The sequence below is a fragment of the Podarcis filfolensis genome (genome assembly GCF_964270895.1).
Source record: "Podarcis filfolensis genome assembly, chromosome: 1".
Lineage (NCBI taxonomy): Eukaryota > Metazoa > Chordata > Lepidosauria > Squamata > Lacertidae > Podarcis > Podarcis filfolensis.
The window spans coordinates 44,714,696-44,740,807 of record NC_139604.1 but is presented as its reverse complement, the minus strand read 5'-3'; the positions used below and the strand labels follow the sequence as shown (position 1 = coordinate 44,740,807).

At 40.2% G+C, this 26,112-nt stretch overlaps 1 protein-coding gene across 20 annotated transcripts in view; it reads left to right on the top strand.

Annotated features, from left to right (window-relative positions):
- KALRN (kalirin RhoGEF kinase) overlaps nt 1–26,112 on the top strand; it is a 512,792-nt gene that overhangs the window by 267,156 nt on the left and 219,524 nt on the right. For all 20 annotated transcript variants that reach the window (XR_014541086.1, XM_083583660.1, XM_083583665.1 and 17 more), the window contains 3 exons: nt 1,424–1,616; nt 6,615–7,127; nt 23,199–23,321. Coding sequence is in view for 19 of the 20 variants with exons in the window: in XM_083583665.1 (XP_083439791.1) it covers nt 1,424–1,616; nt 6,615–7,127; nt 23,199–23,321 (829 nt within the window). In the remaining variant the exon portion in view is untranslated. The remainder of the gene's footprint in view (nt 1–1,423; nt 1,617–6,614; nt 7,128–23,198; nt 23,322–26,112) is intronic.

Here is a 26,112-nt window from a genome sequence, read left to right as displayed (position 1 = left end):
CTTGCAGGCTTTAGACTTGAGTCTAGAGCAGAGCTTTCCAAATTTTTCATGTTGTGACACAGTTTTTAGACATGCATCATCTTGTGACACAGCAATTCAGCTTTACTAGCAAACCAGCAGCTAAACAAACTCATTATAAGAGCATTCATGTGACACACCTACATACTGCAGCTGACACACTAACATATCGCGACACACAATTTGGAAAGCTCTGGTCTAGAGCCTAGCCTAGCTGATTCAAGTGCCCAGGTGCCAACTTACAGGGACTGGGATATCCTCAGCCAGGTTTTATTTCTAAGTTTTTATAAACAGAAAAGAAAAAGGGAAACCAAGAAGGGCAAGAGACAAGGAGAGGAGAGGAAGGGAAAATTTCATTGCACAGCCAGAAGTCCTTGCGCTAACATCACTAAAAAAAAGCTTTATATCATTTATAAACAAATTAATCATACACTGAAGACAATACAGCAAAGATACAGTATTGACAATTATAACAGTTAAACAGCCTCTTTTACAGGAGGTTGCATAACATATTTGTTTTCTATGTATCCAGCCCACCCTCACCTTCTTATCTGGGAAAGCATCAGGTTTGGCCAATTCTGTAGAAAGATAAATTTGATGTGAGTTTTTCCATAGTTACCTAATTCCACATCCTCAAGAACCAAGTAGCTATTATTGGATTTATTTCAGTCTACTGAGCACACTTACTGACATAACAAAATGTAAACAAAATGTAAACACAAAAATACTTTAAAATGCTTATTTGAGAAAAATGGGTTGTGAGATATGAGCCTTTCTGTGACCTGGTTCAAAAGTCTTTTCTCCAGGCAATGTTTACAGTATTTTTGTTTATTTTTTTATAATATACTTTATATGTCTCCCTATAACCAAAGTTTTCTGGGCAGTTTCTGGGCGTGGCAGAAGCAGGAGGCCCCATTAGCTAAAGTGGTGCTTCAGGTTAAGAACAGTTTCAGGTTAAGAACGGACCTCCGGAACGAATTAAGTACTTAACCTGAGGTACCACTGTATATTTATGGACTTTTTTGGAAAAAGGTATTAGGATCAAATGCTATCTGAGTCAAGGATTTGTTGTGTGATCTTGGACAAACCAGTTAATCTATGCTTTATATTGGGAATTATAATAAACTATGTCACAGGGTTCGTTTGAAAGTTAATGATTGCACACTCAAAGAAACATACATAATGGCAACAACTGAGGAAAGGAACAAAATTCTCAAGTAAATAATATGATAACACTAAGTGGAGATCTTTAGTAGGAGGACCACCTGGACTGACACACCTGGATCAGAAAAGAAGCACGCCAAGTGTCGTGACACTTGTGTGTGATTGCATCTTCACATTTCTGTGCGTCATATACCCTGTGCTCCTGAAGGCACATTATTTATCCCATGTTTTATCCCTACAGTGAAGATGTCTGCAAACGAGGGTTTACTGTCATCATTGATATGAGGGGGTCTAAGTGGGACCTGATCAAGCCCCTATTGAAGACTCTTCAGGAGGCCTTCCCTGCAGAAATTCATGTTGCCCTGATAATCAAGCCTGATAACTTCTGGCAGAAGCAGAAGACAAATTTTGGAAGTTCCAAATTTATCTTTGAGGTAAGATTGAGAGCCTTCTGTAATGTCTGAAGAGTTTCAATTTGAGTAAAGATCACATATATCTAGGCAATTCAATCTATATTGATGAATTGAAAAATTCACAGTCAGTGTTAACTTTAAAAAAGATAATGCCCTCAAGTTTAGAGGGGAGGGGTGTTCATGCTACAATAGTTGCTGCTCCTGCAAATAATCTGCTCCTTAGTTGGCTTTTTTGACAATTGAACAACCCCAACAACAGTAAGGTTTACTTTTGTATTTTCCCTTGTGGGTACAGTCAGTCACAAGTTGTAGGTAAGCTAAAAAGAGCAAAGCTGACACTTGATTGACTAATGCAGATTCAGGAGCTTGCTGTCAACGAGAGGGATGACCCAATAAACCTCCTTGTCATTAATTCAGGAGTACTTTTGCAAATTATTTTTCTTTTCTCCTGAAAAGATTGAATGAGCAGGCTGTGATTTTGATTGGTTGCATCTAAGAGAGAGAAATATGACAGCTGATAGGCTGTTACCTTGCTTTGCACATCCCTTCTCCCTTCCTGATGAAGTTTGATAATGTATTCCTATTCATCTCTAGTTCTCCCGAGAGAACCTATCTGAATAATAAATGCATCTTCAGAGTGCTTTAAACAAAAAGGCCTCCTGTCACATCTTTGTGCCGAAAAGGCCGATTGTGACAGGAAAGAATATTTTTGAAGTGGATTTTAAAACCAAGTGGGGAATCTTTGACCTGCATTGACATATTTTATGCTAAATGTAATCATCACCTTAAAACTTTAAAGGGTTACTGTTCAAGATGAGAGACCATAAAAGCTTGAGGTGCGTTTTTGAAAGGTCTACTGTCTTAATATGTATCTGACTGGCTCCATAATTGTAAATACAATACAATGGAGTATTGACCTGGTTCCTGTGTTGTGGAGTACGCCATGGCTAATTATTTACCATGGACACACTTGTCTGAACTGGTTGCCTCCTTCTAAATCAGCGGAGAAAAGCCACCACCCTGGCTCAGGGTTCCATCCAAACTAGGCGTCATAGTTTATTCCACTCTCAAGAAACCATGCTCATTAAACCAAGAACAAAACTTGGCTGCAGATGGTGATCTGTTGGAAGTGAAAGAAGCCATGATCTCTGGTCTGAGCATAATGTGTTTCTCCTTCATCCTAGCAGAAAGGAGACAAACAGCCAATAAATGTATACCTTAGTGGTTTACCATGATGTTTGAACAGGGTCACTATCTTATGTACATGCTAAAGTGTTACCCACACCCACACCCCGGTGATCTCATAATATCTTCCCCTTTCTTCACCTTAGATACTAAGGTGGAAAATGAATATGTCATGACACTGGTTTGAGGGTGTCTGTTTCCTCACTTAGTCAACAGGTAGAAAGTGGACCTGAGAGAATGTGGGAAGGGAACTATGCTACTTAATCATGCACTGTAGTTCACTTCCCACTTCCTCTCATTTCCTTGTTCAAAATGCCAGCTATCTGTCTAGATGGTGGTTGCCCAGGTCCTTGTTGTTGGCTTCCTGAAGCTCACTGTGAGAATAGAATGTTGGACTAGATGAGCCTTTTGTTTGATACAGCCGTGTTCATCTTATGTTTCTTCGGGGTGTTGTTTTTTTATCATGGTCTCTCCCCAAAGCTGCCCCATAGTGCTACATGGCTTGGATTTTAAAGTGCATTTCCCTTCTTTGCTTGTACTTTAAAATCAAAGAGGCACAGTTTTGCTGAGACACTGATAGCAGCCCAGGCATTCAGCATAGGCTCAATCCAGAGCTGGTGAGTGAGTGGCGAGCCAAAGTGTTTTTTGCCCACACCTAAGGTTAGGGGTTATAGGGCCCCTAGACCTCTGCCCAAAGCCCAGCCCTAAGAGCACCATTGACTGCTGCCACAAAAAATATGTATATAAAATTAGTATTGCACTGCACAGAAGCAATGTTTAAAATTTATAGCTATCACATCTTATTCTTAAGAGTTATCAACTAGTTTGTCAATCAAGTTTGAACTTCTCCTGTCCAGGTGAAAGTCACCATATTTACAAGCTGGAATTGGTGTGGGTGCAGGGGAGACTCCTTTTGGGGCAAGAGAACCTACCTCCTTTTAAAGATTTCAACCTTTTAAAAAGCATCAAATTATAATATACATCAGTTTAAGCATCCTACAATATGACCTTATACAGATATATTGTATTATTTCCAATTGCTCTAATGCATCTTCTCCTTATTTGGCAATGGATGTCAGTAAAGGTCAGTGGTGCAGACCTGAAAATTCTAACAAAGTGCAATATCTGCGATCAGCGTTGGGAGATGGAATTGTTATTTTTTAAAGTAGTGATGTGAAGTGAATCACCTGGTCTAATTCTTGGAAATGCCCCAGCTGCACAGTTTGCTTTGATATATTCCATGTTCTCATTGCATTGGAATCAGATGCCTACAGTAAGGCTCCCAAAGTGGCACATTCTGTTCTGGCCTTCATAAGTAGCCTCCCTGCAGTGCTTTAACTTCTGTAGCAAGAGCTAGGTGATTAAAAAAACCAAAAACGCCTCTGTTCTTCTTTATAAATTGTCATTCAATGCCTACTAATAATTAAAAAAGAAATACATGTACATAAAACAACAGGAGAAAAAGGCAGGTTAAACTGCAACCAAATTACAATGCAGAATAATCCAATACTGACATGAAATTTCACCGAAAACCTGGAAAAATAACCAGGACCTGCTGCTGAAAGCTTAGTGGCGTCAGTGCCAGTTGTATCAGAACAATGGTGCTCAGACTGAGTTCTTGCCAGATGTGCCTCAGGTTGCCAGTTCTGGAACTTTTGTTGGCTGAAGACTTAACAAGCACATGTCACAATTCTGTATACTTTGGTGGATAGCAGGGAGAAATAAACTGTACAAATGGGAATTTCAAAAGACAATATTTTTAAATTGTGGGGCTTTTAAAAAAACTAGAGCTAAAGTGCAGTACAGTGGACGCTCGGGTTGCAAACATGATCTGTGCGAGAGGCACATTCACAACCCACAGCATTCACAACCTGCAGCGCTGCGTCTGCGCACCAGTAGGTTGCGATTCGGTGCTTCTGCGCATGCACAAAGTGTGATTTAGCTGTTCCAGTACTTCTGGGTTCGGCGCAACCTGAAGCATCTGTAACCTGAGGTATGACTGTATAGTGAATTTAGAAGGAATGGTGAGGTATAGTTATTTTAAATATAGCATTTTGGGTAGGGATAACTATTTGCACACTGTCCAAGAATCATTGCAAAAGAACCTGGAAAGTCATCAAACAGTGTTATAGGATACATGGCCAGGCCCTTACCTTCCTATTCAAAACTAATAATGTAAATGACCATCGATTCCAGGATTTCCTGTTTTTTTTATTCCAAGTTAATTTTCACTGCCACAAATTCATTTGTGTCCTCACCCAACAAAGACCACATAAATTACAGTGGTACTGTTTATTGAGTGATAGTCAGTTTCTCCCAGGGCATTGTGCTAGACTTAAAGCATGGCAAACTTCAGTGCAAACACTTCTTTAGCCATAAATTTACTGGGTGGCCATATGCAACAAATTCTTATCTCATGACCTAACTTATCTGTTAAGTGGGAATAATAAGTACATACCAGCATTGTTGATAGAAGATAAAGCTTGGAAAGCACATTGTAAGTTTTATATAAAGTAATAGTTTAACTTTTTTTTCATTATGACTCATAGGTAGTTCTTTTTATCATGGCAAGTTCTTCTGTAAATACCTCAGTGGCATTTAATTTTTACATTAATTTGGCTTAATCATATTTAAAAAGGGTTGAAAAATAGCAGCCATATGGAAGCCTGTGTGATCTGCCTGTGGGAAAAGCCAGTTGGAATAATCTGAAAGAAAATAAGGAGCAGTGAGATGTGTATTTTGGCAGGGTAGAGCACCTGCTTCCAGTCACACGCCTGAAACCTATATAATGGCTGTATAATTCAAATAGCAGAATCTGGTGTGATATCACATATCCACTTAGGAGAACATTCAAGCCAGAATAGCTAAAGGCAATGGGGAAGAGTTGTATTTACAGTGATACAAAATACACTCTTTAGTTTGAAGGGATATGTTGTGGAAACATTATTCCCCACCTTCCAAAAAAAGAACTTTCTAATGATCACTTTAGATTAAAAGGCACCAGTGATTCAAGAAAGGTTTGCTGCTGAAAGTAGAATCAAACAAAAGCACAAGTTCTTAAAGTTTGTGCAGTGATTATGAAGTAAATGTAGTCCCTGGTGCTCTTTAAAAGGCTCCCCACCCCCAGTGAAATGTATAAGTTAAAAAAAGCCCATTAACTCAGTATCCTTCTCTTAAAAACCCAATATGTGGTGCCATTGGCTGGAACATTGATGTTGGATATGAGAAATCTGGCTTCAGATTCCAGCTCAGTGGGCTTCCTTCAGCAAAATCACATCTTGTGTCCTGAATTCATGTTTCCACAAGAATGTCTGCAGTTCAGCTAAAATCCCAGCAAGCTCATCTTTGTATAAACCAGTATCATGTTGTGCAGAGTTTGATGCATTAGCTGCATGTTACCACCCACAAGTGAAATATTCATGGACTTTGCACATGAGTACTTAATGCTTTATACTCAGCAACGAAACTGAACAGTAGATTACCTCAACCAGACATACCTAAAGATCTTGAACAGTAAAATGGAAAGTAAGAGGCACTTGCTGTATAGAACAGTCACGGGAAGCATTGCAAAATGTTTGTGCAAGAAGTCTGTGGGGAATTAATAGAATTACAGTTGTGTTATTACACTTGTTATTCTCTAAATGCTGCCATGACATCTCTGAGTTGTGGATGGTGGAGGAAATTCTTACCTGCCCTGGCTGTCAATGTCCTTTCCCTCCTACAACCTACCTTCCCATGACAAATAGCTAGATAATTATAATGTTTAGATCCCAGTATTGCAACATTTCTCATTCTTTCACTGAAACCACATTTCAATATTTTTTATGCCCTTAGACAAGCATGGTCTCTGTTGAAGGCCTAGCAAAACTGGTGGATCCCTCCCAACTAACAGAGGAATTTGAAGGATCCTTGGATTACAATCATGATGAATGGATAGAATTGAGAGTTTCATTGGAAGAGTTTTTCAACAGTGCCATCCATTTGTTATCCAGGCTAGAGGACCTTCAGGAAATGTTGGCTAGGAAGGAATTTCCAGTGGATGTGGAGGGCTCAAGAAGACTAATAGATGAACACACACAGCTCAAGAAGAAAGTAATTAAAGCTCCAGTAGAAGAATTGGATCGTGAGGGCCAGAGGTTATTACAATGCATACGGTGCAGTGATGGTTTTTCTGGTAGGAACTGCATTCCTGGCAGTGCAGATTTCCAAAGTCTTGTGCCAAAGATCACCAGCCTTTTGGACAAGCTGCATTCAACTCGGCAACACTTGCATCAGATGTGGCATGTCCGGAAACTGAAACTAGATCAGTGTTTTCAACTTCGACTTTTTGAGCAAGATGCAGAAAAGGTAAGGGGTAGTTTTCTTCTTCTTCTTGAGTATTACTGTGAAATCACACGGCAACGTTGTAGCCAAATATATATGCTTCTGCAATTAGCAACATGAGGAATTAATCGGGGATATAAACCTCAAGTTGCTAGCAAATGTATTTTATGTGACTTGTAAAGCAAAATCACTGAACTAATTGTTGGAAGTAGCAAGCAGCATGAGAGCCAAGAATAACTCACCTCTGGCTGTTCTGAAGAAAACTGATCTGCTTTGGATATATACAAGTAGATGTAAGGCACCCCAAGTTAAGCTTTGCTGCTTTCCACCAGGCTTTATACCAGAACTGGTTGATGTGTTGAGAAGGGGTAACCAACTCAGGAGTTTTAGTCAGGGGTTTATTTGTGAGAAGATAGAAAAAGAGATATAGGAAAGGAAGCAATAAGTAAGCTTCTGAGGGAACTGGTGTATATGCTAGCTGTAGTAGGCTAGCTGTGGCAGAAGCTTATTCACAGAAGTATAGCCCCAGCTATGAAGTGATGGATAGTATAATTATCTAAAAATGTATTTTAGCCATGATGGGCAGGGAGGTCAATATATTAGTTAGGTGTCAATATGTAATATCAATTGCCAGAGATGTCCCTTCTGCTCTGAGCAGGTGGTGCTGATGGTGCAGCAGTGAGCTGGGAGTGGAGTGGTTGCTCAGCTCCAATAGGTGACGGGTGGCTGCTGTTTTTTCTCTTCCTCAATCCAATGGCCAGCACCAAGCACAGGAGATGGTGGTTCTGAGAGGCAGTCAGATCTGAATGTGCATTGTTCCAGAAAAGCACACTGAGGCACAGCAATGGCACTACTGCCACTCAAGAAAAGTATGATTTATTGTAGCAGGAACAAGGGATAAACTTAAGTGCTCTCCTCCGCTGGCTAAAGAGATTTCCTAATTGGTTAGGCAGATACTGTGGTTTCACAAACCAGGCTTCAGTTTTCTGTTTCTTAGAGATTATTAACCTTACATAGATGGTGGTAGTCAATTGGATTTTGGTTTCTTTCAGGCTTGCAAGTAGAAACCAGTAAGGAAAAAATGACATGTGGTTTTCAGTTCAGGATAGAACCAGTCAGTCTACAAAGTCATAATCTGCTGAGCAGCACACACATTTGGTAGAAATCAGGGGACTGGGAGGTAGCAATAATACTAGGAGCTTCTGTCATCCAACTTCCATAGAAAAACTTGGTTTGTTTAGCTTGGTTGGTTTTTGTTTTTTCCCTTCCAGCATGCAGAGAAGAAAAAACCCATGGCCTCTAGGATTCCACAGGTGCAAATGAAATTAATTCGTAGAGAGAAATTGCAATCTTCTTGTGGTTGAAGTCTAAATGCCATGATTCAATTAGGTCAACTGTGTTGCATTCATTGCCGAGCAATAGGAGGCGGTTCACGTAGTGTGCATCCCCCACCACAGTGATGGCCTGATTAACTCACATTAGGATCTGCAGGAAAGATAGTCTCAGGCTTTGCTATTCAGATTAATTCCTTACCTGAGAGAAGGACAGATAACTGCAGTTCTTGATTGTGTCTCTGTTGGACAGCAAAGTAAGATAGGGTTATTTAATCATAAGAAAAAGCATAGCATTTCACTGTATCAGATATTGTGGTGATGCAACCCACAGCCAGCATAGTTTTTCAAAACAAGGGAAGGTATTGGAAATATTCAAGAAATGCTAATAAGTTTGTGTAGTGGTGGGAGTTAAAGGGAAGGAAGGGCAGGGTGGATGCCTCATACTCTACTGGAATAAGCACACTAAGGACAGAAAATATTTATCAGCCTACATACTGTCTGCAGACCTTCTGGAAATACTTAATGTTGGCATGCATCCTGGTTTTTCTTTTCTTTTCTTGTGGGAGGAATTTCTCAGTTATTCCACAGCAATCCCATGTCAATATCATTATCTCAATGCATCTGAACTAAGAAAACTTATGTGGCAGTGAGCAACCAGCTCACCACTACTGTTAGCATGGCTGGTACTTAGCATATGATCCAGACCATAAGAAGCATGTTTCTTCTCAGATGCTTCTATCCCCCGTCTATTTAGTAGATATAAATAAGGAGGATAAATAATCATTCATGGCAGTAAGTAGAGGGAATCATGCACTAACACAACTCAAAATATTTCATAAAATGGAATTTTATGGCATGAAGAATAGTGTCTCAACAATCCTCTGCCTTTGTGTTGAACCATGACTGGGGGAAACCCTGGTTCAGATTTCTGCAGCCTGGGTCAGTCACATTCCCTCCAGCTGCTGTTAACTCCCAAAGCTGTTGTGAGGGAAAGCATTAGGGGAGGGGATCCTCACCTCTGTGAAAGAAGGGCAAGATACTATAATGTACCGTATTGGCCCAAATATAAGCTGCACTTTCCCCCCCAAATTCTGACAGTGAAAAGTTAAAGTGCGGCTTATATTTGTGACCTTGCTGGCAAAGCGGCTCCCCCCCCCATAAGCAGCGTGGGGCAACGCCACCTACCTGCCACTTCCAAGGCTGCCCTGAGCCATTGGGGGGAAGGGAGGAGGCCACTGGCAAAATGGTGTGGCTGCCGGCAAAACGATGAGGCACCTCCCCAGGAAGCAGCCCGGGTATTGTCTTTTTCTCTTTCCCCCCCTTCAATTTTAAAGGTGTGGCTTATTTGCGGGTGCGGCTTTTATTTGGGCCAATACAGTATTACTTAATAATAAGCCTGTAATTGTTACAGGATGATCCTTACAGTATAATCATGTGAGCTGATGAACTAGCATGGCATTTTATAATATATTGTGCTAGAATCCTTGTATGTGGAAGAAGGCTATTGAAGTGACAGTGGGTCTCAAGAAGGAGGAGGAGTTTGGATTTGATATCCCGCTTTATCACTACCCGAAGGAGTCTCAAAGCGGCTAACATTCTCCTTTCCCTTCCTCCCCCACAACAAACACTCTGAGATGAGTGGGGCTGAGAGACTTCAGAGAAGTGTGACTGGCCCAAGCAGCTGCATGTGGAGGAGCGGAGACGCGAACCCGGTTCCCCAGATTATGAGTCTATCACTCTTAAGCATTACACCACACTGGCTCTCCTTTAATTCCAGTACTTGTGGAGGAACTTCAGTTAGTATTACTGCATCAACAGACCCCTGATAGTAGGGTACCAGAGAGAAAAGCTCCTGAGCAGTTGAAGCTGACTAGCTTTAAATTTTCCCTCATAAAAGCCAGGAGATCCAAGTGCCTGTTGAAACAAACCTGAAATGTTCCAAAGTGAGGGGAGAATTCACAATACATGAGGTAGAAGAATGCTAATTATTGGTACTGTCAGTTTGGAGGAGGCAGAAGCTGGCTGTCAGCCAGTCTCAAATGAGAGGGAAATCCTGAAGTGAATCCCTAGAATGAAACAAGAAAGGGAACACCAGCAGTTGACATCCACAAGATACAGTATTTCCCTTCAGGGCTGGCCAGGAAAAGGTAAGGCAGACCCCTGCTGTATGTGACACACAAGGAAATTAAACACAACACGCCTGTAGGCAGGCTGCTTACATTGAAGAGGGAAAAATGGAATTGGAAGGAGTGGAAATGGAATTGAATAGATTAAGTTGGCTGAAAATGTCTGGACAATATAAGCTGCATGCAGGGGAAGCCAAAGTGCTTGGAGTACTTTAACAAGGAGTGGTGCATCCTACCAAACTGCTGATCATCAAGATCTTCTGGCCCCATTTGTGTGTTCAAAGTTTTCACAGCCTCTTCTGAGACCTTATTTGGGAGGCTAAAGAAGAGAATGCTTCAGGAATCTAGGGAAGAATTGTCACTAGATTTTTTTGGTAAGTTTATAGAAGTTTATAAAAGTTTATAGAAAACCCTTTTCAGGGTTTTTAAAATATAAATTTATTTATCATTTTCCAACAAAACATACAAATTGACAAAACCCAAAATAACATCGTTGACTTCCCCTCACCCCATCTGTGCTCCCTTTCATTTCATCTCTGCTACTGCATTTCCACAATAATTGAGTTTTCTTTACTGCTCATTTTACATTAACCCTGCTAATGTTTTCAGTTGTTTACAGTAAGTTTTCAGATTTTCAGTCTTTATTAAAGATTCTTTCTTCCTGGTTCCTTATTCTTCCCATAAGTTTAACAGTTATGGAAGCATCCTTCAGACAAAGGTTATCAGAAGGGCATGTTCTGGCAATTTACCAGGGCTACGGTAGCTCACAATTTGTGATGCTATCTTCCTCCTACGAACTAATCTTTTACCTCTATTTATTGTAGATTTCCACTTTTAAGCCAGAATACCAATGAAAGCAAAGGATCACCAGAAAGGGAAGGTGGTAAATTAAGGGAATTGTTGGAATCCAGCAATGGATGACAGAGATGGGGATGTACTGTAGGAGAGCATGGTGCACAAGAAAACAGTACTTTGTTGTAGTTTCTTTGGAGAAAGGCATTTGGACATTCAGGGACAAATGCATTATCATACTCCAGCATTAACCATTTCAAGTATTGCTTCCTTTAGATGCTTCATGAGCTATAATAAAATGGCATTACACAGCTGATGACAAGATCCTCTTTGCTAATAGGAAGCAGTTTATTTTATTACAGTCCATTAAGTGCAGCAGTAGTAAGTGTCCCTGAGCAAATGGCGTGTGTGTGTGTGTGTGTGTGTGTGTGAAAAAAGGATTTCCTGGAAATAGATTTTGGCTCGGTTTCTGGAAGGAATAGAGTTCAGCAGCACTTATCAATCAATAGAGTCATATTTCTTCCCTTCTCTGTTATGTCATCTTGTAAAAACTAAAGAGTATTTTTAAAATGATATAAGAACAGGAGTTTTTCTCTTCATTCATTCATTTGGCCATTGGTTCTGGCTACTTTTAAATATTGTAAGTCACTCTAGGGAGAACTGTGTTCAAATTCCAACACAGCATTGGGTATACTGATATTGTTGGCATCAGTCTGTCTCAAGAGACAATGGAGTTCACCTCCAGGGTGAAGTCAAACTACTGGAGAATCATAGCACCTGCTGTGACTGCAGAGACCGGTAACTCATAATTCTGTTGTTTTTGCTGTGTTAGCAACACTGAAGTAACCTCTCTGGGGCATAAGCCTGGGCAATTTGTATGGAGGTCCTGGAGATAAACTGGTATACATGGATATATATTATATATATGTGTTGGTTGGATGTTCATGTATGTGTTTCATATATATAATATCAGAATTGTAAGTTGTGAGAAACAACAAAAAAGAGAGTTCTTTCTAGACCCAATTGCCCTTTACCTCAAACCCCCACCATATTGAAATGAGGGGTGCCATAATGAGGCAGATGAGAGTTGAAAATACATAACAGTAATTTATGTCTTTAACCTTTTTGGCAGCTCATTTTCCTGTTTTCAGAGTGCTTATTCAAATTGAAGCTTTTTCCACCCATTTGAAATAATTTGAATATTCCCCATCAAACTTCTGTTCATGTGAAAGAGTGTGGTATCCTCTCACTTGGTTGAAGCCTCTGTTACAAGTATTGGCAGCAATTAAAGACACTGCCTTGTTTTTAGCACATCTACATGTATTTATAATAAGTGCTGCAACAGTGATGAAGAGACCACAACTGCCACTCTTTCAAAAGCTTAGAGCTCAGGCAGTCCTATCTTTTTTTCTTAGGTTAGTATCATAACCTTTGCTTATTGCAAAACCAAAGCTCTCACAGGGGCTTACTATATCCTTCTGCAAATATATGAAAAGGAGGCAGAATGCTGGGGGGGGGCTGATTTGGGAGGATACCCTTGAAATGAAGTCTCTAGCACTCCTAGAATGAATGTTATAAAGGTTTAGGGTTGGCATTTGGATAAAGCAAGGTTCTTCTGCCTTCCGTAGTGCAGCAGGCAAAAATTCAACAGGTTAAGTATTTTCTAATACAAAAATAAAATTGTGTGAAATGCTTCACCTCTTCACATTCTGTCTCTCAAATATTTTATTATGTGTGCGGTCACTGATTTATTTTTGGGTCCCTCCATTCCACCTGCAAAAGGGAACACAAATATGTATCCTCATTTACAAGTGGATTGGAGGGCCCAATCCAGGTACACAGTACTGGGCACACAAATAAACCCTTTGGCAACCTTGACTGGAGGTTTGTCTTTTTAGAAGCAGAAAGGCTTGTGGATGTGGCAAACTGGACATTGAAAGCTATAACCTCTGGTTCCTAAGCTAGCATCCCACCTAGCATCCCTCAGTTTGTAAAACAGGCTACCCTACAAACTCTTGTTAACAAAGGGCCAATCCACCTCTTCAAAGCAATATAATATACAGTAGAGGAGTGCAAACCTTATTCAGCTTATTGCTTCCTAAGAGTTCTTCCCTCAGGGGCTTAAAAATATGCAGTGCATGATTAGTGCAGTACATGAGAGGTTGCAGAGTGTCCAGAGATGTTCAGAAAAAGCCAATGATTTATCAACACCGTGTCATGATTGAGAGTAGAAATCTTCTTAAAGCAATGTCCCTTGATTATTCCAAGGGAATCGCTCATATGGAGAATGTAATATGTGACCTGGGTCCTTCATGGATGCGGATGCAGCTTCCCAGAAGTGATTCCAGTGAAGACAGCAGCTGAAAAACATACTTCCACAATTGTGGGAACTGCTGCTGGGAAGCTACAGCTGAATCTGTGGGGGTTCTAGGTTGCATGTTTATGGTCTCCACGTGAACGCATTCCTAAAGGCAGTTGGGATGCATTATACAACTCTGTGAACTCTCTTGTAAGCAACTGATAATCCACCCCTTTCTGTTTTTCCCTCAAAGACGTGGGTTTTTTTTGCTTCCCCCACCTCAGCAACTCAGTTACAGCTCTTATAATTTTAGTAGCCTAGATTTCCTTCAAAGCATATGTGGAACTCAGACTGGTAACTGGATTGTAAAATCTGAACATGCTCTTTGGTAGATAGATGTGCCAAATTGCCTCCAGATCTCTCAAACTGTAGAAGCTTTGGATGCTGTTGCTTTCCTGAACAGCTATCCAGATTGTAGTCTCATTCCTCTGGGTATCATTAGCATTGTGAACAATGACTTCCCATCTTCCAGCCACCTGCAAAGAACAGTGTGTGTATGTGTGCGAAATAGCCAGCAAGTCAGCCAGGTCTTCCCAGATTGGTCTTTCCTATGATTGCTACTGAGAAGAGAAATTTTAAAAAGCCTAGCTGCACACAATTGGTGCCCCTAGTTGCTTGCTTGCTCTGACTCCAATGCAAACCTGTGTTCATTTACTTGGGAGTAAGACACATGGAGTTTAGTCAGACTTCTGAGTAAGCATGGCAAACAAAATGCCCGCATTAGATGTCCATACAATACTTGTCTACCCCCTACTATAGCTTCTTCCCAACATAATACTAGACAGGGACCATTCTGTAGGCGAGATCAGAAAACAGACAAAAGCTGTAAACCTATTCATCTTTAATTTGGTTTAAGCCCTATTGCATATAATTCTGTTGAAAGATGTCCTCTGTTTTGACCAATGTGTGAGGAATAGCAGTGAAATAGAAAGCTTAGAAAATTCCAACTGCAGTGGTACCTCGGTTCCCAAACGTAATCCGTTCTGGAAGACTGTTCGAGTTCCGAAATGTTTGAAACCGAGGTGCAAAGGGCTGCCTGCAAATTCAATTGAGAAATCTGAAAAACACGCAGTGGAAACCGTTTGACTTCTGAGGTTCGTTTGAAAATGGAAGCATTTACTTCCGGGTTTTCGGTGTTCAGATTCCGAACGTAGATGTTCAAGAACCGAGGTACCACTGTACTTCTATCTTTTAAAATGATTTTTATTTTTGGTGAAGTTCATGTGCATACATGAGGAACCCCCCCCCCAAAAAAAAATCCACATGTACAGATTCCTGAAGCATCACATGTGGCAACAATATGTGTTTCATGTTGTTCTAGAGTACAAAAAAACAACACATAAAGCAACAAAATTGAGATTATCTTTGTCGTTGACTTATTTTTATGTTGGAATGTATCTCTCTCTAGAACCGGAAAAGCAGTTGAGCAGAGTTGAAGGCCAGTGGCTGCAGGTAGATGGAGAATGTGGGGGAGGGACAGAGAAGGTGACTCAGGCCTGGCAAAAAGACCTGGATTAAGTCATAACCACTGTTCCCAGGCTCTATGTTGTTGGATAGTGCATGACTTAATTGACACAGCTGGCCCTTCAGTCTCTTTTCCTACAGTACAAGTGTCCAGGATCTTAGAGCTTCCAGTTATTCTGAATGTTCTAACAGTACAGTGCTATTTTATGTGGTTAATATTAGCTATGAAAGAGAAAATTCAGAACACAGGTAACTTACTGAAGTAAAAGGGCAGGGTATTAATAAGAATACTGTGTATTTTGCACTCAGCAAATTGTTTTCAAGCTCCGTCCAGTCTTTCACCTGTAACACTTAAGAAAGCAGCTCCGTGGCCTGAGTGTTGGTCTTGAGCACCATGTATTACAACTCCCCTGCCATTTCCTGGAGTTAGCAGTTTTTTAATTGTTGCAGTTGTTTTGGGTTGCTGGTTGTGTTCAACAATGCAACAGCATTTAAGAAATTGTAACTGAGTAGGGCCTGCTACAATTACAGAGAGCAAAATGCACCACAGAAAAGGCAGAGGAAAGAATATTTTATTTTATTTTATTTTATGACTTCTGGATTGCCCCACCCCCACCCCAAGCTTGCCTCATTGTCAGGCTCCAGCGTAATAGTGGAGTTTAAACTTTGAATCCAGATCACTACAAAATAGGGGTTTTGAAATTCACCCCAGAAACAGTGGAAACGTGACCAGAGCTTTGGGGGCACTGCGACTATGATATAGAATGGAACATTGAGGGGGGGGCACCAAATTTTGGCACAAGGCACTGCTGAAATTTGAGACCCCAAGGTCCGTTACTGGGTGTGACAATCCGAATCTGAAAACTGGAAGCATAAACCAGGGGAATATTCTACTGTAGGGACCAAAACAGCAGGGTAGTTGTACAGAATGTGCTAGGCCTTTGCTTATGCAAGTTGTTCCTCCCCTCTCCCTGGTAATCACATAGTAATGGAACTCACAAATGGTATAACTGTACTTAAATCGAGACATATTTATGTTATTCTGTCTCCCCATTCAGATTAGTTGAACAGTTGTGAGATTTGCTGCCAGAATTCACTTTACTTTGGCGGCAGCAAGTAAGCAGCAAAGACGCCGCCCATATTTACTAAACAAATCTCTTTTCCTTCATACCCCTACCAAACATCTTACATAGAAAGCGATACTGTTACATTTGAAACAATTATATTACTGCATTCACTTGCAATAATATTTAACATTTGTATTGCACTTTCAAGTATTTGGTGCTATTTGCATGCATTACTTTGTTGAAATCCTTGCCACCAGCATGTAAAATAGAAGTGCATTATTATACCCCATATTGCAGGAGGAATGTGTAGGCTGAAAGCAGCTTGCCTAAGACCAGTTATTTTGTGATTCAGCCACTTAGCCACTGTGTTGGAGGAGTTGTCTGTAGTCTTTCCATTTCTTTTGTATTCAGAAAGAATAACTGACAGTATCTTAGGAATTAGGGGTGTGACTAATAGGTATAGGAATAAAATACTGTGAAAATCATTTTAGGAATTCCTGTTCTTGACTTAACCCTTGAACTTTGCTGAGGCAACTTAAAATTGGCTAATAGCCCCTATTAGTATGCCAAATAATTTTGATGGATTCCTCTTTGCCTCTTCTGCTAACAATGTCCCCCTTCCCCAATAGATATGGCTGCTTTTGTATAGCCCACTACCCACTCAGTTGCATTGCTTGAGCCCCTGTGCACCACTCATTGAAATTGATGGTTTAAACTTCAGAGGATAGTCAATAAATCTCCCACTGTGTTAATATAATTGTAGAAGCCTAGTAGACAGAGAGTTGCCGAATATGTTGAAGTCTACTATGCATCAGCTGGAAATAACCTGTCTGTGAAAATCTCGTATTTTAGGGCATTTTTCTAATTGTTTCAGGTGTGGTGTTTCTAAGAATGGGATCTTGTTCTTTCAGCTAAGGATTGTGGAGTGCTGATTATACCAGTTGGGTGACTGACTACATAAGGAAAACTGAAAGGTTACAGAAAATGATAGCAGATACAGCAAGTAATTTATAGCAATGTTGCTACAAAGTACAATATCAACCCACAACAAAGAAATGCAATTGATTAACTGATTATTTGGTTAAAAGGCAAACAATAACTCAGCTAAGTCTTCTTTAAAAGAGTGGCAGCCCCACATTTCAAACAATAACTGTGATATGGAAAACCAGTTAGTATGAAAGAAAAAGTAGCAGAGAAGTAGAGTAGGGAAATACATTCTGATTATGTTTGTTTGTTTAATATACCCCTTAATACAGCAGCTTTCAAGCAGTGTATAGCTGCTTCCACATTCTCCTTTAGTTAACATCTACTTCTGCTTTATCAGCACATTGGCAACTGTGAGTTTAATAAATGCACATATGTTGTGTCCTCTAGGTATCTTGTATAGATAGACTGGATATTCAACTATTCCTTTCCTGTTTATTGTCTACTGTATTGATGATAGCAAAAGGAATAATTGTTAGTACTACTTGTTGCACTAAATCAGGAGTGTTGAACCATTGTGTGTGCAGGGCAGGTCTAAACCCCACCCAAGCATATCTTTGGCTCCCAGACCATTTCTAAAATTTGTTGGTGGCATCTAGTATACACGCACACATACACACACAGTGCTTTTTCTGGGGGTACGCAGGGGTACGCATACCCCTAAACATTTTGTACTTTTGTCCATTTACTGTATTTCCCCCTCCCCCTGATTTGAAGTATAAAATGGTGATTTTATTGAGTCAAAATGAGAGTACCCTAAACATTTTTTGAATGTTTTTAGAAAAAAGCACATTTATATATATAAATTATTTCACAGATAAACGTCCATCAAATATGATTATCTCTCTAGCTCATTATCTCTTGTGTTCCATGAAGGGAAAGCAAAGGTACATACTGTACAGTACAGCTAAGTGCTACAAATTACATGTAATTCAGTGAATTACTCTCTCATGAAAAAATCCAACAAATTGTATGCAGGCTTAATCCATGCAATATTTTGCTAAATTATCCACAAGAGCCTGAGGCCTCTCTTCAGTTGATACATAGAAATGTTCATTACCAGAAATTTGACGAAGGCCCCTGCACATTTATTTTATTTCTGAGCTGGGATTTAAAGCTACGTCTTTGCTGGCTCCTGTAAACCCTCTAGCACTAGCTTATTGCTATCTGCTTAAAGAAGGATACAGAGAATACCCTGAGCTGTCTACAATATACATTATTGAAACGAGTTCCAAGTTAAACAGCAGACCAAGTGCCAAGTCCCTAGAAGCAAAGACAATAAGATTTACGGAGGTAAACAAGAGAGCTGCCCATTTGTTTCCGAACCTGCTGATGAACTCATTAAGGTATGCAGTGCTGCAAGTATACTGTAGTAACAAATGTATCTGACTAATGGAGGAGGCACATCAGGGATGCCCTCAATTATTGCTCTGTAGAGCACTCTGTGACATTTATCCTATTTACCATTGGCAGCTCTTCAGGTATTTTTCACACTGGGCAGAAATACGACAGCACTTTCACTCCCAGATCACCTCCATCCACACATAAGTTATTGGGCTATGTTTCAGAAGGCAGTGAATGTTCTAGTCACTGTGTACCCTGGCAGGTCTATTCATTCTCTTTGATATTTTGAAAGGGTAGAAGTGGGGAATATGATGGGAAAATATCAAAGTCTTTCTGTCTTTTAAACAACCCTCTTTTTGTGCTTGTTCATGAAGAAGAGCTCTAAAGAGAAAGCAGTAAAAGTAAAAGTTCCTTCCTTTGTTTTGTTTTTTTAACTGCTCCAGCTTATAATGTCTAATGCTGTATATAGGTAAAACTAGCATAGTCTCCAACTGCCCTGAAAATGCCGAGACCATCATGAAAACCTTTAAGTCACCATGGCTTCTCATGTCCCGAATTCAGAGTCCTTTCATCGCCAGTTTCATTTGGGAATCTGAAGTGTCTCTAAGCTGCTGCCACCTGTGTGTGTAGTGTGCATTTCCTCTTTGGCTCCTGCTTTGAGAGAGACACAGAGAGTTCTGATCCCAAAGCTTGGCTCTTTCTATGACTTAAAATGAACAAGACTAGATTTCTAGAGATGAAGGGGATTTGAGGAAACAGGGAGGGGTTCTCTGGAACCAAAACACATCCCTCCAAAGCCCCTTCCTTCTTGGTGTCTCATGTGGACAGGGGGAAAGCATTGATCTCTCCCATGAGGTAAATTGGTGGTGCCTTTTGAAATCTGATGACTCTCCCCCTTTTTTGCATTTGGGTGAAGAGGAGTCGCAGCTGGGGGAGAGGATGCCAGGGGATGGGTGTCTGTGCACCTGATCCATCTAGGATTCACCACATCACCAGGATGCTGCAATTGCTTACACATTCCTAATTTGCTCAGAATTTTGAAGCACTTAAGGGAAGTTTATGTATCCCTGAACTCAAAAGTTTTTATATCCCTGGACCCCAAAATAAACGTTAGGATACCCCATATCTTTTTCCTCAGGCTTCTCTAAATGCAATGCATAAATTCAGAATTTTCTGTGCTCATGTCTCTATTTTCCTCTGAGGAATGCTGGAGGTATGAACTAGTCAGCTGACAGTTAGTACATTCATGATATACTATTTTACATCTTAAATCTTAAATTAGCCACGGTCATTTGGTTCATTGTACAGTTCCCAGTTAGCCCCTTGTTCTGAACATTACCTTCTGTGCTAGAGAAGGGTTACAATGGAGGAATTAGCCCAGTAATGTAACATTTAATTCATCAAACAGATTCCTATGAAAGTTTTCCCATCCATGCAATAGGACCACTTCTTTAACACTGAGTGATTCAGGGGTGGGGAACCTCAGGTTTTGGGGGCAAGTGAGTCCCTCCAGTTTTCTCTGCCTGGCCCTTGAGACACTGGCTAGGCATCCCCATGCCACACACCTCACTGGCCCTGCTCCACACTTCCTTCAAGCACTTTTAACTGGCTACAGTTTGCACAGGAACTAGTAGAAGAGCAAGGCCTTCTATGGTAAGCACCATGAAGAGCCACTTGCTCTTCCTTTTTTCTTTGCGGCAGTTGCCATCACCACAGGGTAAAGATAATGTCTGACTGCATCCTGACAGGCATGTCAGAGAGCCCACTCATTCCTAGGATTGTGTTAATAGATCCATGTTTCCTTGCATGGGGGTGGGGAACACCACTATTTGGCCAGCGTTATTTTAGCAAGCTATTAGAAATAATCAGTGCTATTTTTCTAGAAAAAGAGGTGCTGGGACTCACTATGTACAACTCCTTTGTTCTCTTATAATGATAATGGCCCCCACCAGAGAGGTGCTGGAACTGAGTTCCAGCGAGTTCCGGCTGGGGAAAAAAAGCCTTGGAAATAATAAAGATCAGATCAGAAGCTGCTGGATATGGCTGCTACATGCTGCTAATATCCTTTCATAAGTAAGTTTGGAACAAGAAGAGGGAGGAAAATATAAAATGCAATTCACTGTGTCCAAATAATTCTGCATTAGTCCATGTAGAGCCATTACCCAATCACATAAGAGTTATTCTGAAGATGGGGAAAGAAATGTTCTCTTGGTCCTTTAGCAACAATCGTCGGGGTTTGTTAATTACTTAGTTCTGGGTTGATCTCAGCTAGGTTCCTTGTGAATAATGCACTAGATTGACTGTTTATTTTCTAGGGCTTGTTGCCAGATGGCTCTTGCCTTCTTAAATGGCTCTACCTTGGTTTGGAAAATGTTCACATCTAACCTGCAGTTACTTAACAAGATAAACCTAAGTTGTTTCCTAAGACAAAGAATTGTTGCAGTAAATCCCCAACACGTGAAGCTTCTCCAAGACAGAAAATGTCCAGGCCAAATCATCCATTGCTGTAATGACAGCTTCTAATTTAAACTTCAGAAATAATGTATCAGGTGGCATCAGAAGAGAAAATTAGTGGGTTGGGAGGGTGGCAGAACAAATGGAATATTTTTTTCTCCCAGTATTTTTTTCATTTTTGCCACATACAAGTTTTAAATTTCTAATTAGGAATCCTGTTAGATTGCTTTCTTCTTTTATGTGAAACTGCCAAAAAAGCAATTGTAGGCATGAAATAGTTAACAGAAAAAAATACTCTGTTGCTAGTGAAAATGAAATGTAGAACCTTAAAGCTTTGAAAACCAGAGGAACACATTCTGCAACCCTAAAATGTTGATCTCAATGATTATCAATCTCCTGTTCCATCTGCTGAGTTCCCTGCCATTCCCAGCACAGCTTAGTGGCATTATTTTTCCAGCTGTCCACTGCAAAACTCCTCCTGCCAACTTCCTAAAAATCTTAATCCATCCCTGTGCATTGGCCGATTGGAAAAATGCCTCTTCACAAATTTTCTCATTTACCCACTTTTTCACTTTGGGGCTGCAGTCATATCATGCATAAAAAGCAGTTGAGCACTGCTGTTAGAATGATCCAGCAAATGGCAGAAATCCAGATAAATCCATTTGCTCTGTTTGCACTTCATGCTAACCCATGGTTTAGCATGACATGCACATGCTGGAATGAGCCCAAGTGTGTTTCAGGCTTTTGCACTCCTTCCTTCAAACCCATAATTTTAATTTGGCTTGTTTTGAAACCGACTAGACCTGGTTATCTCTGAACAGCACTACAAGTCACTACAAGGATCTTATGTCATACCTTACAGCTATGATCTATATACATCACATCTATTTGGCAGCAATCATATAGGGCTGGTTCACATAACTATTTTGTAGTTTTCGTAAATTGAGGAGTGATGTGGAATTGAATTTTTTGCTATGATAAACTTCTTTCTCAAATACATTTGCATATCAAGATTTGTTTCTTCCTGGGGTAAATGATTAAAGATAGGCTTGAGCCAGAACTTGTTGAGCTGCTGTGTCAACCCATGTTAGGCTATTCAGAAGACCAGCCATTGCACAAAAATCCACCACACAAGTCAATATGGTAACTTCATCCTGTTTTTATATTAAGAACATTTAGATAGATCTATGATAACAAACACATTTCTAATTTATTGCTAATCTCTCTTCTGAACTATTCTATTATGTAGAGAATTCAATTGTCTCATTGTCATAGAGTTTATGCTTCTATGATTTTTCATACAAATTACAAGATGGCCACCATTCCTGTGTCACATTATAAGGGAACAGCCACCATATCCAAATGTTCCAAGGGACTTGGGGCTCATGGTCAAGTCACGTCTCTTTTGAGAGGTTAGGGCACATCAGGGTACATCTCTTTAAAGAGCAACCAGGAAAGTCCAGACCATGGACAGTTCCCAGTGCCCCCTTCTGGCTGGAGTTCACCTTCCTATTGCAGCAATAGAGGGATGTTGTCTCAGCAGAGAGCTGAGGTTGACAGAGCCTATAGGAGCTGGCTGTGTTGATTAAAGGATCCTTGCCTGGTTTTTATCTGCTGGCTTCTGCAAGGTCAGGGAAGTGGAGGTCCTATCATCTTCTGAGTAAGAGCGTGTTGGTTGGACTGTGTCAATTAACAAGGAGGACATACAAGAAGGTATTTCAGGTTATCCTCTGGATGCAGCACCCAGTTTCCCCTTGGAGTATTGCTGACTTCTGTGGTTGGGGGCCATGATGCATATATTCCGAGTTGCTTGGAATTATAAGTGAATTCCACATATAAATTACATAGGCCCACATACAGGTTTCTAATCGGTCTGGGCCCTATAAATGCATACATATTCCACCCTGGGCTTGTATATCCTTTCAACCTGACCTAAGACTAAGTAGATCAAATTTGAAATTGTATCACAATAATTTGGACAGTTCAAATATCCAAGCAGTGCTTTCGAAGTACATATGCCATGCTTTTATTCACAGAGCATAGTTTTGGTAGAATTTTGTATAGGGTGTTGTGTGTGACACCAGTGTAAATTTGTGCAGAAAACAATATGCTTGGATCCAAGGTAAGGTCCTCATCTTCAAGCCATGATTTTGTTTTCTTTCTTTTTTTAGATGTTTGATTGGATCAGTCACAACAAAGAGTTGTTCCTGCAGAGCCACACTGAAATTGGAGTGAACTACCAACATGCCCTGGATTTGCAGACACAGCATAATCATTTTGCTATGAATTCTATGGTAAGTACCTATTTTCTTCCTGTCTAAGGATGCATATGGGACAGAGATGAAAAGTCAAGGAAGAAGCACCAGTTAAAAGATTAGGGAAGCCCTAGAGGTTCAATGAGTAAAAGGTCAGGTTGAGCATCTAACAGCAATACTTTTTTAAAAGAAGTATTTAAAGGACGGTTGGTGCAATGCAAATTTTGCCATATTCATGAGATACCATTAATGAGAGTCAGTAAACAGAAAGCTTAGTACTGTGATAACTGACATATTTTTTTTCATATGACTAGGATTTATTTTTCCTCTTTGATCACTTGGTCATTTAACCTGCTACTGAAGTTCAGAATTCCAGAAAATAAACCATAATGCTTATTTTCGGACATGCTGATTCCATCTGCATTGGATACATGCCTCTTTTGTATGTGCTTATAGCAATGTTGAAGCCACTTCCCTCTGGTATGATTTCATACCACTCCAGGAGTCATATTCTTGTTTTCCACCAAGTAATTGCTTGACCAGTAGACAAGACAATTATTGGGCAAGAAAGACCCATGGCCACATGGGTGCTTAGTCACAGGTTTCCATTAGTTTGTATAACAGAAAATTAGCTCCCACACTATTGCATGGGCATGGGAACCGTGCATCAAAATAGAGCTGATACAGGTTCTTCCTGCTCCAGTGCTTCCTGCTCCAAACCATTCCTGTTTTATGTGGGTTGAAGGAACCTTGGGGCCATTCTGAATCCCTTCACATCAAAGTAGCTGCTTCAGGATATGCAATCACAGCTCAGCACCCCACTATTTGAAATTATTGTCCAAATGCTTGAAATTATGTGACAGTTTGTTTGCCTGCTGAAATTGGATGACAACTAAAACTCAAAGAAAAATTCAGTCTCCAAAAATAGCAGTGGTTATAAGAGGCCCCATGACAAGCTGTGGCCATCTGAATTTTTGGCTTAAAGATGCTCAGAGCTTGACAACTCATAGGGCGGTTAGAATGTCACTGGCCACTCGGTAAATGTAAAACAAGTTGCTTCGGTGTTTGGGGGTCACTAAAAAAATAAAATGTCATGTTTCATAGGACTGGAAATGATAAACTTTATGTTCTAGCAAAATACCATCTGATTATTATAATCCCAGTGGCTTTATGGGACACTTGCAATAATATTTCAGTTTAATTTGTAGTTGGTAAATTGAACACAGTTAAAAATTAAAGAAGAGAAAATCCACCTGTTAGCTGTCAGCGTATCTCTCAGTAAAAATTAAGTACAGCTAATGCATGAAGTTTTATTCAGAAACTTCGGTTTGTGGCAGGAAGTTAATCATTCCTATAAGTTTGTGGATGTTGTGTGGTTTGTCTCCATTCAACTTTACCAGCTGCTGGGATTGCTGTTTCTACAAAGCTGTTGCAAACTTGGACACAGACTTCCTATTTAAGTGTCATTTCAGAACACTGTTGTATAAATTGCCATAATGTAGCTTTATTGAGAAAGTAACACTGACCATGTTATAAGCGCCTTCCTTTTGATGTATGATGTGACTGGAGACGTGGTACTCTTGTCTCATCTAGATAAACTGGCTTATTTTCTGAATGCTGTTCTCCTAAAAAGCATCTCCACAGAGGAACCATTAAAGGAGCAAAATGAAGAATTTGATTGTGGAAGGTCTTCATGGGCAGGACTCTTCATAGCCATATGATTTTTCTGTGGCTCATAAAGCATAAACTGAGCCTCTTTGAACGTTTAATATCTGAGTTTCATAGGGGACTGTCACTAGCTGTGCATTGATTAGTAATGCCTAGCTTTACACCACATGTGTGCTAGTAATGGCTATGGCTGAGTTCCCAATCCCCACGGGGTCTTAACAGCTTTCCAATTACCTTTCCTTTTGCTGTAATGAAACAGAAAAGGAAAAACTGTTAAACAAAATGTCTTTAAGTGCAGTTCTCTAAACATTTTATTTATTTGCACACTTTTTCATGAATAATCCTTCTTCATCAGTTTTGTCATAGTCAGACTATACATATTGTGTACAGCTGTTAGTTTCATTGCCATCACTATTTAAAATAAACTCCCATTACAGTACGTAGATTGATGTTTTGTTTTCTTTTGCTCTAAAAGCTGGTTTCATAAAAGCAGGTAGTCAAGGCAAAATCCTTATATTTTAAAATCATAGGAGATATGCAAGGTTCCTTGTGGGAGGCTTTTAGACTGATTGGAATCCAAAAAAATCTCAGCTTTAGGGTTTTTTCTTTTCTTTTCTTTTTTAAAAGTAACAGTCTTCATGGCTACATGTGCTACTTTTTGTATTAAATACATGTAACACATGTTTCAAAAATGAGAAAAAGGAGGAATGTTTCAAACAACCCAAATTCATTACATTTGCTGCGTTGGTGGGCCACTGAGAGTTCCGAGCAGCCGCCTTCCTCTTGCTGCTGCGAGGTTGAGGCTTTACACACCCTCCGGCCACAGCAGACACCCTGCGTAGGGGCCGGTCGGGGCTGGGCGAGAGAGTAGGACTAGCATGTTGGGCAGCCCCTGGGGCCCTTTCAGAAAACAGCAGCGTGATGTGTGTGGGGGTGCTGCTGCTCTGCGTGTGCTCAGAGGGCAACGCTGAAAACGCTTGCTTGCTCAGGCTGGAGCTTAAAAGTGGGGAATCCTTAAAGTATGGAATTCTCTCCCAGATAATTTTAAGTCAATGAAAGCACTTGAGATTGCTTTCCTTACTTAGTTTGGATCATATTAATGCAAACTTTAACAAGTTGTTTGTATCATTGAAAACTCTGTTATTGTGTTTTTCTTTTAAGA